Source organism: Brienomyrus brachyistius, chromosome 2, assembly GCF_023856365.1.
Source record: "Brienomyrus brachyistius isolate T26 chromosome 2, BBRACH_0.4, whole genome shotgun sequence".
Lineage (NCBI taxonomy): Eukaryota > Metazoa > Chordata > Actinopteri > Osteoglossiformes > Mormyridae > Brienomyrus > Brienomyrus brachyistius.
The window spans coordinates 24071143-24086851 of NC_064534.1; the positions used below are offsets into that span (position 1 = coordinate 24071143).

At 42.5% G+C, this 15709-nt stretch overlaps 1 protein-coding gene across 8 annotated transcripts in view; it reads left to right on the forward strand.

Annotated features, from left to right (window-relative positions):
- The window catches only part of LOC125712651 (multiple C2 and transmembrane domain-containing protein 1-like), a 108490-nt gene that overhangs the window by 71521 nt on the left and 21260 nt on the right, over positions 1–15709 (forward strand). For all 8 annotated transcript variants that reach the window (XM_048982951.1, XM_048982937.1, XM_048982941.1 and 5 more), the window contains 2 exons: positions 4707–4826; positions 14401–14457. In XM_048982951.1, the coding sequence (XP_048838908.1) occupies positions 4707–4826; positions 14401–14457 (177 nt within the window). The remainder of the gene's footprint in view (positions 1–4706; positions 4827–14400; positions 14458–15709) is intronic.

Genomic DNA, 15709 nt, shown 5'->3' on the forward strand with positions numbered 1-15709 from the left:
CAATAACTGCACCATTCGGGCCCTTTTCAAGTGCAGGCCGTCACCCGAGCCGCTCCGATCACCCCATCGTTACCCGTGTTCGCAGCCCGGCCCATTAGCACTTACAATTATGCATCTGCAGGAATAATTCAAGCCCTTTTTCTGTCCGCCGCCCCGCACCCCCAAGGCCCCCTCCAGTTGTAAGGAGCCCACCGTGACAGTGCTGGAAATCCCTCCCCCACGACGCGGTGCGCAGGGGTCAAGCACCCGCTTTACCTCTCTACCTGAACACCTGCAAGCTGAGCCCCGGTCCCTCCCAGCCCCCAGCGAAGGGGCCCATTGTGGCGTTGGGGCCGCATTTGTCTCTGAGCGACTTTCCTGCCAGTTTCCCCCCCCCGCCCCCCCCCCGTGAATGAAAGACAAGTTTGTTATTGCCCCTGGGAGTACAGGCTTTGCTGCCTTTTTTCACCAAACAAATTTGCTGTAACTTTATCTGCGATTGGGCTCTGAATTGGGAGCAAATAGACTATGCATTGTTTGGCACAGGAAGGGAGAGGGGAGAAGAAGGCGTTTGTTTAGAAGCAAGGGAAATGATACTGGGGCTTTTATGTTCAGCAAAGTAGGACTCTTATCACTGGGAGAAGCCAGACAAGGGAGCTACTTTTGGTGGAAACTGGAGCACATATCACCTGTTTTGCATTTAGATAAAATTCACCCTCAAAGGAAAAAAAAACACGCATATGCACACACATAACTGTATAATTCATATATGCTGGGGTGCACATTTTAAAGTGTGATGTTCTTTTATTTAAAAGGGCTGAGCAGGTGACATTGTTGAATGTTTCAGTGTTTGACTCATATCATTGGAGTGTGAGGATTTTGAGAACTTTATCACAACTGCAATTATTTTGTAGTTATATATGTATAAATGATATATATATATATATATATATATATATATATATATATATATATGCATTTTTTTACTGACATTTTCTATGTATTTCTGCTGTAGGCATTGCACATGCATGGGAATTAAAATCCTTCGTGTTATACTGTGCCCTTTTTGAAATTTACTGTCGTTCTCTAAATGGCCAGTAGAGGACACTGCTGCACTATGTTAAATAATCTAAATGTTCTAGTACGGGCAACAAATTGAGTAGGTATTAGTCAATCCATTCCTTTTAAACAGAATAATTGTTTCGAGTTTTTTGGTTATAAGATGACATTAGTAATATTAAAGGTTTATCTAATGTCATTTTTTTGATTGTGTAGTGGATGTGGTTAATTTTCTAGGTCAAACTTTTGAAATTTCTATTTTTGTTATTTGCTATAATTGTTATTGTTATTCCACAGATAAATTCCACAAAGTAGCTAATTTAAATCAGTAAGATGTTCATAAATCAAACATATACCACAATAGCCATGGTAGTTAATAATAGTATTACGTGCTTATAGTACTAACATGTACTTACATATGTATATAGACACATACAATATATATATATATATATATATATATATATATATATATATATATATATATATAAATCACATAAAGTGAAATATTAACATATTTAATGTTTTAACAACTATTTTTATTTTTTAAGTTTTATTAAGGGTAGTGGGAAAAACAGCATGCATTCAGTTATTCTGCAAGCATGAGACATTACAACTCTGCAGCTTTAAAAATTATGTTTGACGTTTTTTTCTGTTTTGCAACATTAATAATTGTGTGTATATGTGGATGTTTACATGCTGCCTGTATGTTTGCATATTATATTTGCTTGTGCTTATCAGATCAGGCATGGAAATGTGCAACTGTTTTTGCTGAGTATACATTTTGAGTCCTTGAAATTGCTTCCTAGATTTGTTAAACAATGGGTGGTGCTTTAAATTAGCACTTTCTGCCAACCTGCCTGCAACAACCAAAGCTTTGTTGTAATATAGTATCGCGGTTACATTGCTGCTTACTGAGAATGTCCATGCATGTTTAAAGAGGCAGGTTCCCTTTTGTTTTCTAACCCTGACTTTGAGTCACCTATCGCTACATCCCACCCCTCCCCGAGTCTTGCCCCAAAATCGGTTTACAGGATAGTAGCAGAGGTGAGGGATACGGTTGGTGGCCCAAGAGAATGTTTCCTGCTGTCTTAGGACCTCTCCTGAAATGGAGCAGGGCTCACCACTCATGGGCCAAGGTGTTTGGTTCCATGAGCTGTCAGTCAGTGCGGCCGAAAGCCAACACGAGCAAATGAAGAGACGTTAGGCCTGTAACAGAGCGAAGGTCCTCATAAAGGACAGTGGATGGGGATATGCTGCTTCATTCTTAGCAACAAAAACACTTTGTGGTTCTTACAAATGAACCTTCCAACAAAATGCTTCAAAGATGCCAGAAATAAAATATTAGCTGTTTCAACAATCAGCAGTGTATTTTTTCAGCCATTTTAGGTTAAGTTGCATATTGTTTACATGTAATACGCAAAGAAAAATACTTTTCTCCTGCATTCCAAGTGTAACGATTTGTATACATTATGAATTATATATTGCAGGGTTGTTTTTGCGGCAGTAGTGCTCATGGCTTAAAGTGGGGAAAGCTGTGTTTAGGAGCAAAATGATGAGGTGCACGTGACAGTAGCTTCAAAAAGAGCGAGACAGAAGTGCTGAGCGCACACAGACGCAGGATGGCGAACAGCAGAAGGCTGGGAAACAGTGTGTCTGCTTGTACTGCAAGCACCACTTAGTTATTGAACTTTATTGCTCATGTTCTGAAAAAGGGAACATTTCTAATCTACGTTTCTCTGGCAGCCTGAACAGTGTCACACATGTCCTTATGTCATTTTGCTTATAGCATTATGCAAATGTATTGCCCAAAGTTTTCTTTTCTTTGTTTTGTTTATACACATATGAGAAACTAAACTTAAGAAATGTAGTGTGAAGGTTATATAATTTGGACAATGGCTGGATATCATATGGTGTGGTTATCTGTGTGTGTTGTGCTAATGATGACATTGCGGGAGTCAGATTTTCCCACAATATAATAACAACCTGTAACGTTTTACCTTGTGGGGACATTTTTTTAGTTCCCACAAATGGAAATTTAATTTTGTAAAAATCCATTACTGCAATCAAAAGAACTTAAAATGCCAAAAGTCTCATATTTTGTTTGGTTAGTTATGGTTAAGGTTAGGACTGGGTAGGGTTTAAGGTCATTATGTTGGGATTAGAGTTTTCAACATAGAAATGAATGGAGAGTCCCCACAAAGATATAATTGTGTGTGTGTGTGTGCGTGTGTGTCTTCTGTTGGTGGGTGGCTGCATTTCCAGGGATGCACAGAGCTAAAAGCTTTGCCACGTCAGTGCGCTTCCGAAAGGTGATCCAGCCCATCAAGGTGTCTGGTGCCCTTCACACAAAGCCGCACCTGTCTGGTGGCGAGTGGGAGCGGTTCTGTCGAGGCTGAGAGAGGCCTGCTTAAAAGCCGCCCGGCCTGGGGTCCGTAAAGGTCAGGCTGCCAAAGACAATGGGGGCCGAGGCCAGACACACCGCTCCACTTTCTCCGGAGTAAAAGCCCAGTTGAGGAATTTTATTTGTTAAAGGAAATGAAATCTCAACAAAACCACCCCCCCACCCACCCCAACTGTGCTCCCCACAGTAACTTCTCATTGCTGCCTTATGAAACCGGGGTCCTGAAGTGACATAAGGCATAAAATATGTCAGCCTTTTAGGTTTAATTGGTTATGTTTGAAGATAGAGAGACTTATGGCAACAGAATTGCTAATGAATCTTTCTTAGGGCAGTAATAATACCCGGAAGAAGTTTCACTGTCAACAACAAATAAAAGAAAACAAAATTTCCAGAAAAAATAAATACAGTTTGTGACATCAGTGTATTATATTCATTTACTTGCCTGCCATCCAAATTATTTTTCACGGCTGTGCTTTCCGAAATAAATTTTACAACTCTACATGTGCATTTTTTTGTAAATTATATCAATGTGAATTAGTTAGTAAAATTAAAAAGGCATTATGTACACTTCCTACTTTTCAGTATTATATAGGACCAATTTACTGATCATGCTGATATTTTATTCAACAACAAGAGACTCTGCTACCACAACAAAGAACCTGTACGCACACTTAGTGCAGGGAGGGAAACTTAAGGATGACACTTATCACACTAACACACACATGCGTTACTGAGTTGCAAGAGCTACATTGATTGTGGAGAAAGGGTGCATTTTCTCAGGCCAGCATGCACGTTGGCTGTTTCGATTATTCCATAACAGGTTATGTAGTCGGTGGAAAATAAATTCAGGGCAGGGACCTTCTGATAGTACGGAGCAGGAGCAATGTACTGATTATAGGGCTTTAAACGCATTACCCTTCTCTTCAAGCCAAATCTGAAGTGATAGGGGGATGGGAATGTGTTTCCACTGCTTAGGCTTGATGAGTTCGGCAGTCAGAATAGTGTTTTTTGAGGAAGTATGGAAATGGAAGCTTATAGATTAAAACCTGCATTCATTGCTCATGAATATTGTCATTTCTAGCAGTTACCTGCCGCTGCTTAGTCCTCTAAAGGCTGACATGGTTCATTTACATGTAAAGCGCCTGAAAGCTTGCCCTCACATTGTGGGTAGTAAACAAGTCTGTGTGTGACAGGTGTATGAGGACCGTGAGCGTTTTTTTCGAGACCTGACCGTTTCATTTTCTCTTGCTCTCTGTCTCCCAAGCTCTTTGTTGTACTGGTGTGGAACTTTGAGCTTTACATGGTCCCACTGATGCTGCTGATGGTTCTGGCCTGGAACTACATTTCCTTTGCCGCGGGGAAGGACACCAGGCAGCGTGATGTGGTAAGTTTTTCAGAACCGACCTTTGGCTGTATCCCTACAGCAGGTTTCTCATATAGCCATTATGCCAAACCACTTGTGCATACCAGCTGACTTTTAGCAGAATATGAATGATGAAAAACAGAATTATAATTCATTTTATTTATCATATACTGTATGTGAAAGCAAAGTGAAAAGGACAGATGACTAAGCACATTGTTTTCTGTTCTTTGGTGGGGGGGTTAATGGAGGTCTACTTTATAAAAAAGGTAGCCTAGCTTTATTAACTGAGTACATAGAAGAAATTTGTCGGAATGACTTATAGTATAGCATTTAATCTGGAGCATTATATGTTTATCACTGTACAATGTAGCAAAGTGAAAGTACTGCCTCACAGGAAAACAGAAAAGAAATAGCATGCAGCAGTATCTACGCACTGAACGGGGACCTCATTTCTAAGTGACGCAAAACCATGAACCGTCTAGCAATTCATTTTATAAATGGTTCCCTCTGACAGTTTTAGGCTTCAGAGTTAAAAGACCATGTTTTTAATAAGAATTTTAAAGTGTCATGAATACACAGGTAAAGAATGCACCGATATAAGACCATAACTAGAGGACCAGCACAATTTCCATGGCTCTTTGACTTCATATGAAAAGCAGTCTTCGTAAAAGAGCAATATCACGATAAGCGACTGGTATTTTATTTTTCACGTGTGATTCTCATTGATAACCATCAAATGTGGTTCGTGTCGGTGAACGAGTGCTTTCCCTGAGTAGGAGAGCTTAGCTCTCGCAAGCTTGATGCATCACGTAGGCAAGACACTTTCATGCAAGGTTGGACGCAATTGCATGAATTGAGTGGCTGCATTATGGTTAAGATTATGACTCCGTGCATAAGATATTGCTCATAGAACTGCAGTTACTGTATAGCAACGACTGGTCAGTGTTCCAAACAAAAGTGTGTTGTAAAATGACAGTGGTGTTTGCAATAGGTAACACAAACCCTATATAGTCAGCGTATCCTCTGTAAAACGGAGCTGTGTTCAGTGCTGTCTATCTGCTTCGATCCACACAATAATATCCTTCAATGTTTCACCTAATAGCCACTATAGTTCCTCACTGCTTCCACATGCCTGTAGATGGAGACATTGTTTGTGGGAAATAAACACAATCGCTCTCCCAACACATGCACACATGTGATAAACACTGAATATCGGTTTATTCATGTCAAACGATTTACCTGTCATTATAGGCTATTGAAAATCGTAAAATATTCACAATTACGCTTTGAACATTTATTGGTCGCTGGTCTTGTTTTTTGCTTTACTTTTGCCATATCGTTACATGTTGCTCAGGCACCACGCACAATCTGGAAGCAGCTCTGTCAACAGTTTTTGCAGCTCTCTGCTATAAAATATTTACTGAATATATATGCTGTAACCATTTTGGTGTGCTCGGCAGAGGTTATGGTTTTTTGAAGCTCTCATTGGGAGCCCAGAAAGGGTTTGAAGCCAGGCAGTGCAGTTGTGGGGAAGAGGTTATTGGTCTGGCCCCAGAACAGATGAGTACACAGTTTTTTTTATTTTTTTTTATTCTGTCTTTCACTCTATTGTTCTACATTTTGACAACTGTAACCACAACAGATGTGCTGTTCTGGGCTGGCAAAGCCGGCAGAGTTTCGCTCACCGACACAGTAAACAAACACTAGCGTATGCTTCTCATTAGCCAGACAGACTGAAGGGAGATGCTTATTTTCCAGAGGAATGAAAGAGAAGGGAAAGAAAGTTCATTATGAACTGCAGGGAAAATACTTGATTATTTTCCCTGAATGGTGTTGTGACTCCTGTGGAGCAGGGGCTATTTCATAAAGATTAGCACCTGGTGTCATTAATTGATTCTTCTTCCTGCCTGTGACTGAGAAATGTATTTTCAATCGTTATTGTTTTAACAAAGTCTTTTTGGAGATAAAGTATATCTTACTCCTCAAAATTCAAGCCATCCATACATTTAATGCTTCATACGGTTCATACTTTAATGCCTCCACACATTTAATGCTTGAGCTCAGGCGAAAATGTTCCGTTAATTTGACGAATGCGAAAAATGACGTCTTACTTGAAAGGCACCAGATTCACAATGATCCTTGGACTGATATGACGCAGGAACAACGCTGCTCCAGGCAGAACTGCATCCTCTGCTCGCTGTTTTCACCTGACCTTAGATGTCTGCTCCAGACAGCCAGGCAGTAATTTCAGATTACACTAATACAGAGTCTCTGCCAGTCCAGTGACACAAAACCGCATGCTGCTGTTACGTGACGCGCAGAAAAAGCAGCCGAACAATCTCCAGACCGCTTCAGAGGATGGAGCAAATTCCTCTCCATCCCCCAGGCTGGGAATGTTCATGGGGTCTGTACAACATCCAAATATTAGCATCTGTACACATTCGGATGGTTGGGATGACATGAATTACGTTTTGCCCCCCGCCCTTGGCTAAACTACTTTCCACATTTCAAACACGTCCATTGTGCGGCACATACATGTAGGGAGGGATGTGTTTTACACTTTTGTGTCTGGGCATCCTGATCTCTGAATCCTCCTGGATGCTTTATCCTGCACCAGTGTTACCCTGACAGAGAGAGAGTGATAGACTGCTGTGTCACTTGCCTGAAAGACCCTGTTGCTAATTATTTTGAGCAACATGTAAAATGAAGTCATGGTGTTCCAACAGAGGTCAGTATGTGGAACGCAATGGTTTTCAAAGTCAGAGAGTATGCACAAGCAATTCTTAACATGTACTCAGGTCCTGTAATTAAATGAGACACACCGTTGATGGACTCTGTGTGTACATGTCGCTCATTGTCTGTGTAACTACAGTCGCGGCTACGATGATGACACATTCTTCTGTCTTAGCTGCTGGGCCTTAGATTAACATCTAACTAATAAATGTACTTTTCCACAGAGTACCAGTGTTACAAATGCTTTGTCATCTTTAAACGCCACATTTATTTAGCATACTTAGACTGCCTTGTACAGCAGGACTCTTATAAATGAATGAGGCAGTATCCATTCCTTAATGACTGAATGAGGCAGTACCCAACCCATAATGAATGAATGAGGCAATATCCATTCTGTAACGAATAAATGAGGCAATATCCAATTCATAATGAATGAATGAGGCAGTACCCAATACAATGAATGAATGAGGCAGTATTAATTCCTTTACAAAGGAATATTTTCTTTGGGCGATTATTTGATTCCTGGCAATGTCAGTTCTGTAATGAATGAATGAGGCAGAACCCAGTTCATAATGAATGAATGAGGGAATACACAATCCATAATGAATGAATCAGGCAGTACCCAATCCATAATAAATGAACGAGGCAATACCTAATCCATAATGAATGAATGAGGCAGTACTCATTCCTTTACAAAGGAATATTTTCTTGGTGCAATTGTTTGATTCCTGGGGTGGGATGGCGTATTCTGCTGGCTCCAACACCTACTACAACTTCCAGCCTGTGCCGGCTCTCTGGGAAGGGTGTTGCTTCAGCTTTGTTTGGAGTCTGAGCGCTTTGTCGGCCTGGGAGATGGTCGAGTCAGTCAAGCGATGGACAGCTCAGCTGGAGTGGAAAAGCGCAAGGCCCCAAGCCACCCTGGAAGACCACTGGTCTGTAAAACGCTTCGCCAGATGTTGCTAAGGTGCTAATTATAGCATATATTGTCATGTGAAAGAAAAATAGTGATGTCTCTGTCACTACTGGGTGCGTAATTAAGCAAGCTCATCCAGAGATGCCTCTGCTATTCCTTTACAGGGAATATGTGGAGTGCTTTTAATCAATACACAATTGTTCTTTTGTCATATGATGTAGAAAATATTGAAAAATACTGATAAATTTGCATAGTATTTTTGGTGTGTTTGCTTAGCTAATTTGCTCATTCAGTGCGATTGGCTTTAGGTTATAATTTTTGGCACTTATGCTGATACAATTTATTTACCATATTTAAGAGTAGCACTGCAGTAAGAACGGACCTTTTCTCCAATACAAATGTCTCCTAAACGCAGGTTAGCACTGACATGATACAGCATAAAGTTTTAATAGATTAATGTCTGTCCTGGTAGTGAACTGATCCTTAGAAAAACAATGACCCTTTCTGCCAGCCAAGCGCTAGCATTACTACGACAATAAAAGACCTGCATAGCAATGCAGGCAAGGACACTGTTTAGTGGTCAGCTCGGATCTTGTTGTCTATCCCAACATGTTGTTCCGCATTAGATGGTAGGCGTTTAACAAAAGCCGTTCCCTACCAAGGTCCAAATCAAAATGTACAATATTAGCCAAGCTTGTAACGCGACAGAGTGATGTTACAGAGAACATGAAACAGGACTGCAGACTTTATGAAGAACAGAACCAGACTTGTTTTTAGTCTCGGAGAATATGTAGCAAATGTCAGGACTGCAAATTAATGTCAGCTTCCCAAACAGATCGGCTGCGTAGGGAATATGAAGCCCAATATTAGCTGAGCAGATGTCGGTTTGTAAGTGGGCTGTAACGATTGATAGGTATCTCACTGGCCTGATCGCCGCTGGCAGCTGGGGAGGAAATAAAAAACAAACTGTATTTTGTTTGTATTTATTCTTTTGCTTTCTCAATCAATATTTAATTTTGCCATCAATTTCTCAGCGAAGGAAAATATTTGAAATGGTTATCAATGTTGATAGACAACCCATTTCAAAGCAGAGTGAGTATTGACTGGTTGCGTAATTCAGTACGCTCCAGAAAGTCCATCGGGTAAAATCTCTGCGCTGAATTAACAGGCGAGTGTGATGCGGAAAGGAGACGACCCAACTTTAGACTTCCTGTAACTTAAACACTCGGGCGCTGGATCCCGCTGTGACGTCTCTCCTTACGCTTCTTTGTCGTCGTGTAGCGTGTCCTCGTAGCTCGACAGCGGGAAGTGAAAGCTATCTACATGTTAATAGGAGTTGAAAGCAGAGTCAATGCTGATTTTGAGCCAAACGGCCCTGTTTAGCCTTCATTTACATTCTAGGGCCATGCAACAGAAACAAAATGTCTGAAGATTTTTTTTCCCCGGTTTCTGTTGTTTTTGTCGACTTGTTTCACCCTATGCGTCTAATTTAAAAACAAACTGCTTCGATGAGCACTTCATGAATAAATGATGTGCTGTTTTCTCTTCCATGAGTGTTGCCGCTTTAAAGGTGGGGCGCAGGGAAAAGGGGCCCCCGTCAACCCACCCCGCCAGCCGAATCAAAACGGGCGTATGTCCCGGATCAGGACCCTTTGAAGTACACCCTGTCATGCCCTCAGATGCAGCCCTCATTTAGGGCACGCTGTGCCGCGCGCTCGGCTCCCTCCTGCGCATGGAGAGCTGCAGCAGATGCGGCGGTGCGAACAGCGCACGCCGAATAATGACGAGCGGGGAGAAGGCGCTCACACGGGCGGCCCTGCCGGGCTTTAATCTGCCTGCCGTGCGCCACACCGACACTGCCTGCATGGCTCTTTGTGCGGCGCCACAGCCAGACATCTGGGGTGGGGGTGGGGGTGGGGGTGGGGGGGGGGGCACAAGATGGTGGTGGCGGGGGGGAATAAAGGCCCCGCACTCTGCAGATGCTTATCTGCCTCAGTGTGACATCCGAGCTGGTGACAGGTGACAAAATCAAAAGGTCATGTCACTTTTAACTGGGAAACATTACAGTGGTGCTGATTTCCCCCGTGCCTCGCGATCCGGGATGGAATTTAAAGCCGGAGCGCCTGCATCATCCTTCCCCTTCATCCCTGGTGAACTTTGTGCACTTTTTGCTAATGATCCCGCCCCTCTGTTCGCTGCCGTGCTTCCGCCGTGTGTCAGCAGGAATGCGGTGGCTCCCTGAGTCGGCCCGCTGTGGGTTATGGCAGGTAGTGGTTTCCATCTTGGCCAGTCGCTCAGACGGGTTTAAATCTCTCACATGTGATCATCACCCAGACAGCATAGGGCCAAGATCAGTAGTTTGTGGCTGCTCTTCTGACACCATAATGCATGCGGATGCCGCAGGAAGCTCTTCTGACACCATAATGCATGCGGATGCCGCAGGAAGCTCTTCTGACACCATAATGCATGCGGATGCCGCAGGAAGCTCTTCTGACACCATAATGCATGCGGATGCCGCAGGAAGCTCTTCTGACACCATAATGCATGCGGATGCCGCAGGAAGCTCTTCTGACACCATAATGCATGTGGATTCTGCTGAAAGCTCTTCTGACATCATGATGCATGCAGATGCCACAGGAAGCTCTTCTGACACCATAATGCATTTGGATTCTACAGGAAGCTCTTCTGAGCACCAAGTTTTTCTCTAGCTTAAGGATAAGCATTGAAGGATTTCTTCAAAGGCTGGACAAACAATCTAGTTGGAATGTTGCTCCAGAAGAATGACATGCACACAGCCCATGCTGAAAGCCCTGACCTGTTTGATCAGTGCAAGAGATGTGGCACGCTGGAGGGGCGGCCGTGCCCGCTGGGTGCCCCGGATACCCTCCCCTCTGGGCAAATTCAACAGTTTGGCCCGGTGCCAGCGCATTGCCCTCCTCCGATGCTGAGCTCTGACAGCTTGTGAAGGCCTGAATCAATGAGACGTGCACTGTAGAGAGCCCTTATCGGGGAGCCGAGCTCTCCTCTCTGGGGTTTTGATCCACACACGGCATACCGAGCAGGGCAGGCGGGAGCAGCTGCAGAGGTTAAAATGTTTCACGTTTCAAAGGAGCGGGGAAAAAAGAGGAGTATATCTTCATGTTCAGTGGAATGTCTGCATCGGCATCTATTCCCCACGTGCCTGTCATTCTGAAGGTTAGGAGAGAGAGCAAAGGTACTGCCTTTCTGTACACTCATCACAAAGGAGGAGCAGAAGGCAGCAGACTGAGAATTGAGAGAGCCAGGAGTGATGGAACTTTCCTGCTTAAAATTTGTCAAGAATGCTAATCTTCTGTTATTTGTTCAGCTGAATTCTGCCTGCGGGTCACATTGTTAATTAAACCTATTATTGATTTCATGATACTTTATGGTCTGTAATGTGATGTAATGGCAACAATTGTGTCAATATTCAGCAGCACTAATTCTGAACCAAGGAGCACAGCTCAACAGACAAGGTCACAACTTATTAAGTGAGCGTGCCGCTGTGACATGTACATGTGCCACCATACAACACGCTGGTCTCTGGTTCTCTATTGTTGTATTTATTCATGTTACACAGTCATTGTAGTGCTACATTCCGAAGCAGAGCTCTCAACATCTATCTGTACACATATATATATATACACACAAACACACACATACATACATACACACAAAGAGAGAAAGACCTTTGCGTTTTTCGGTCTCATGAATGGAGAATAAGCGTGTGTCTTCCCTAAATACGAACCATTATTGGCTGTTTTCTCTGCCTCCTGTCTCATGTCCCCTCTCTGGACTGATATACTGAGAGAACTGAGCTATGCTTCGTTTTGGATAATTATTCAGGCTGCACCATGGAATTCTGGAAACCAGCAGGCTAAACTGTCGCTGAACTTCTGGGCTATTGATGGAGACATAGTCGACAAGACATTAGTACGACATCCGAGCTGTTTGCTCAGAGTACATAGCGTTAGAGCCGTGATCCTTCTGTGATCCACAAAATTGCTATTTACTTAAGACCCTTAAGTCAAAATTACTTTTAAAAAATAACGCATTCCATTGTCCAGTAAATAACAAAAAAACTTTCTGATTCTACAAACTTATTTATGAGTGACATAAAAAATGGAGCAATAAATCCACAGTCTGTTGACCAGGGAGGTTTATGGCACTTGACTTGTCCTGGACTTGTTTGTGTAGATGGTGCTCACATGACCTTCTAGCTTTGATGTGTGAATGACAGTGGGGGCCACAAGAAAAACGATCTGTGCTACGCGCTCCTCCAGCAACACAAACAGGCATGAGATACTGGCCCTGTGACTCCCCCAACAACCCCCCCCTCAACACCACCACCGCTTCGCCTCTCCCAGGGGCCACAGTCACTGAATTGAATGTTTTCAATTGACCAAGAAAAAGTCTTTATGTTTCTGCCAACAAATTGCTTGCCTATGACAACTAAATTTAATAGCCGTTCCCAGAATTGTGTTTTGATCTTAGCAAATGAAGTGATGGGAGTTTATAATTGCTGAAACCCAAATCCTGACATCAAGTCCATATGATCATTCCAGGCGTCAGACCTTCCTAATGATTATTGCTACTTGTCTTTGATTGTGTAATTAATCAGGAAAATAGGTATTGATATATAGAGTGGTACTTTAACACACTGCAGTATAATACTTTTCTATGCTTTGAGTATTTGCAAGTAGTTTTCGTCATTAAACGTTAAATTCACCAATTACTACCCTCTAAATTTCAAGATATGTATGATGCAGGGGCGACATGGTGGTGCAGTGGTTAGTACTGTTGCCTCACACCTCTGGGACCCGGGTTCGAGTTTCCACCTGGATCACATGTGTGCAGAGTTGCTAAATTGACCATAGGAGTGCATGTGTGAATGAATGGTGTGTGAGTGTGCCCTGCGATGGGCTGGCCCCCCATCCTGGGTTGTTCCCTGCCTCATGCCCATTGCTTCCAGGATAGGCTCCAGACCCCCCGCAACCCAGTAGGATAAGCAGTTTGGAAAATGGAAGGATGGATGGATGTATGACGCATGGCCAAATCTTACTTTTCACGTTTGTGATTTTTCCTCAGTTTAGAGAACAATGTCTAGGTGGGCACCCATTTATTTTTCCAGTATCACTCCTTTATTACCTGTTCTATATTTTCTATATAGCTTTATAAATTATGCCTTTATGGTTAAGGATAGTAAGCATATAGGTAGTGTGATTATATGAGGCTTGTATATCAGTTTAGTTTATCTTATAGTATATCTAAGAAGTACATTATTGTCAGTTAGTCTTCTTTAAGTTTCTTGGGGTGTTAAAACTCGGAATCGTGCCGGTAAACCATAATGTCACAGTTTTGTAGCCAAATGGAATTGTGGGAACAATGTTACTTTTGCTGCCCGTCTTAATTTGGGGGCTGAACCCTAAAGAAACCCTGGCACCTGACAGCACTTCCCGTGTGGCAAAAAACAAGTAACCGTTTCATACGGAAAAGGTGAATGGACACATTGTTTCCTGGAGATCATACCGTACCACGTATCACACGGATTTCTTTTTCTCCAGCAGATTTGTCCCAGTGATAAAGCAGGTGCAGTTTACAGCCAGCAGCATTGTATTGGGTTACTATCATGTTTCTGGCCTGCGTGTGGTCAGAGGGGCGGCCTGGCGCGGTCATTGTTACATCCGTTTTAGATCACCGAAGCACATAGTTGGCGTGTTACATCACTTGCCTGAAAGTGTATGAAGCCATAATGAAGATATGGATGGATAGACTTGGGTAACTGGGTAATAGCGGGGGCGGGGGGAGGGGTGGTAATTTAGTTCTTTCTAAGACATATTGAGAAAGAAATCAGCAATTGTGATGTGAGTTAAAAAATTCATTCTATGCTTTTGTTGCTTTTCCTCTGCGATGTTGCGGTGGACACATCAGCAGGCCCTGGAGGACATGCTGAGGGGCGAAGACGAGGACTGTGTCAGGGACGACAAGGTAATTACCGCCACTATCAGCAGACGACCTTTTTTAGATACGGCTCTGTTTCTAGGAGTGGAAGACAAACTGAAAACAAATTGAATTTTTCTCCCCAGTGCCTTGAGTCCCAAACCTTTAATGCCCCCCCCCCCCTTAGAGATTTCCACATAAACTGGGCTGCATTGTGAGAAACACGATAAAGATGATTTTATTTTGTCGTACTGTTTTTATTTCCAATCTGCTCCGCTTTGCCTGGCTTTGCATTGCATTGCTTTGCTTCGCCGTTACTGGATTTGACTACATTTTATCCATTTTATCACCTAATAGAATTTTAGAAAATACGGTAAAAAGCTTAGGCCATATATCTATATACAGTGTGTAGCTGCCTTTCATCGCTATCTATGTATTTGTTATATTTGTTCTATTGATGATTATTATTATATGTACTTGTAGAAATCCCTGGTTTAAAGAAGGGGGCTCCAGCGTACATGTTTATACAGTATAGAGTATAGAATATAGTATATGTTTATACAATATAGAGTATAGAATGTAGTATATGTCTATACAGTATAGAGTATATAATGTAGTACAGTATATGTCTATACAGTATAGAGTATAGAAATGCTTTAAAAGCTACTATTATTTAGGTTCTTTTATTTAAACATTAATACTAAACTGGAAGCCAATCCTTTTGCACTGGTAGATGTCATATTCATAGACTCATCTGAATAAAAAGGAATTTATATTATCTGAACAACTGTTGTGCAGAATCTCCAGTCACCGGTTCTGGTATTCTCATTTTGTAGTAATTGGTGAGATATACTGAGAGTTCTGGGAAGGTGAAGGAGGGGAGGGCTCATATAGGGAGGGGGGCAGGTGAAGATTAAACACAAACACGTAATTTGAACTCTGTATGCACAAAATCTTCATAATGTCAATGGAGGCCTCACCGGTTCTCTCAGGCTACAAAGAAAATGGGATTATCTACCTGGGGAACAAGCATTTTGAGGAGATAATTCTGTTAGCATTGGCATAAGCTACTGGAGGCCTAAATTGCATAGCCTCAATATTTATCGTCTGAAAACTCTATTATTTTAACACATAGGACTTACTTTAGAGCCCCTTAGTGTCAGAGAGTGCAGCAGCCTCTGCAGTCTGAGTTCACGAGGCTAAGAAGGTGGATGAAGCTCGGAGCTGCTCTATTTTATCCTTCCCCGTGCTATAAGGCATCTTACTACAAGCTGCTAGGAAGCTCTCTGTGGTTAGCAGG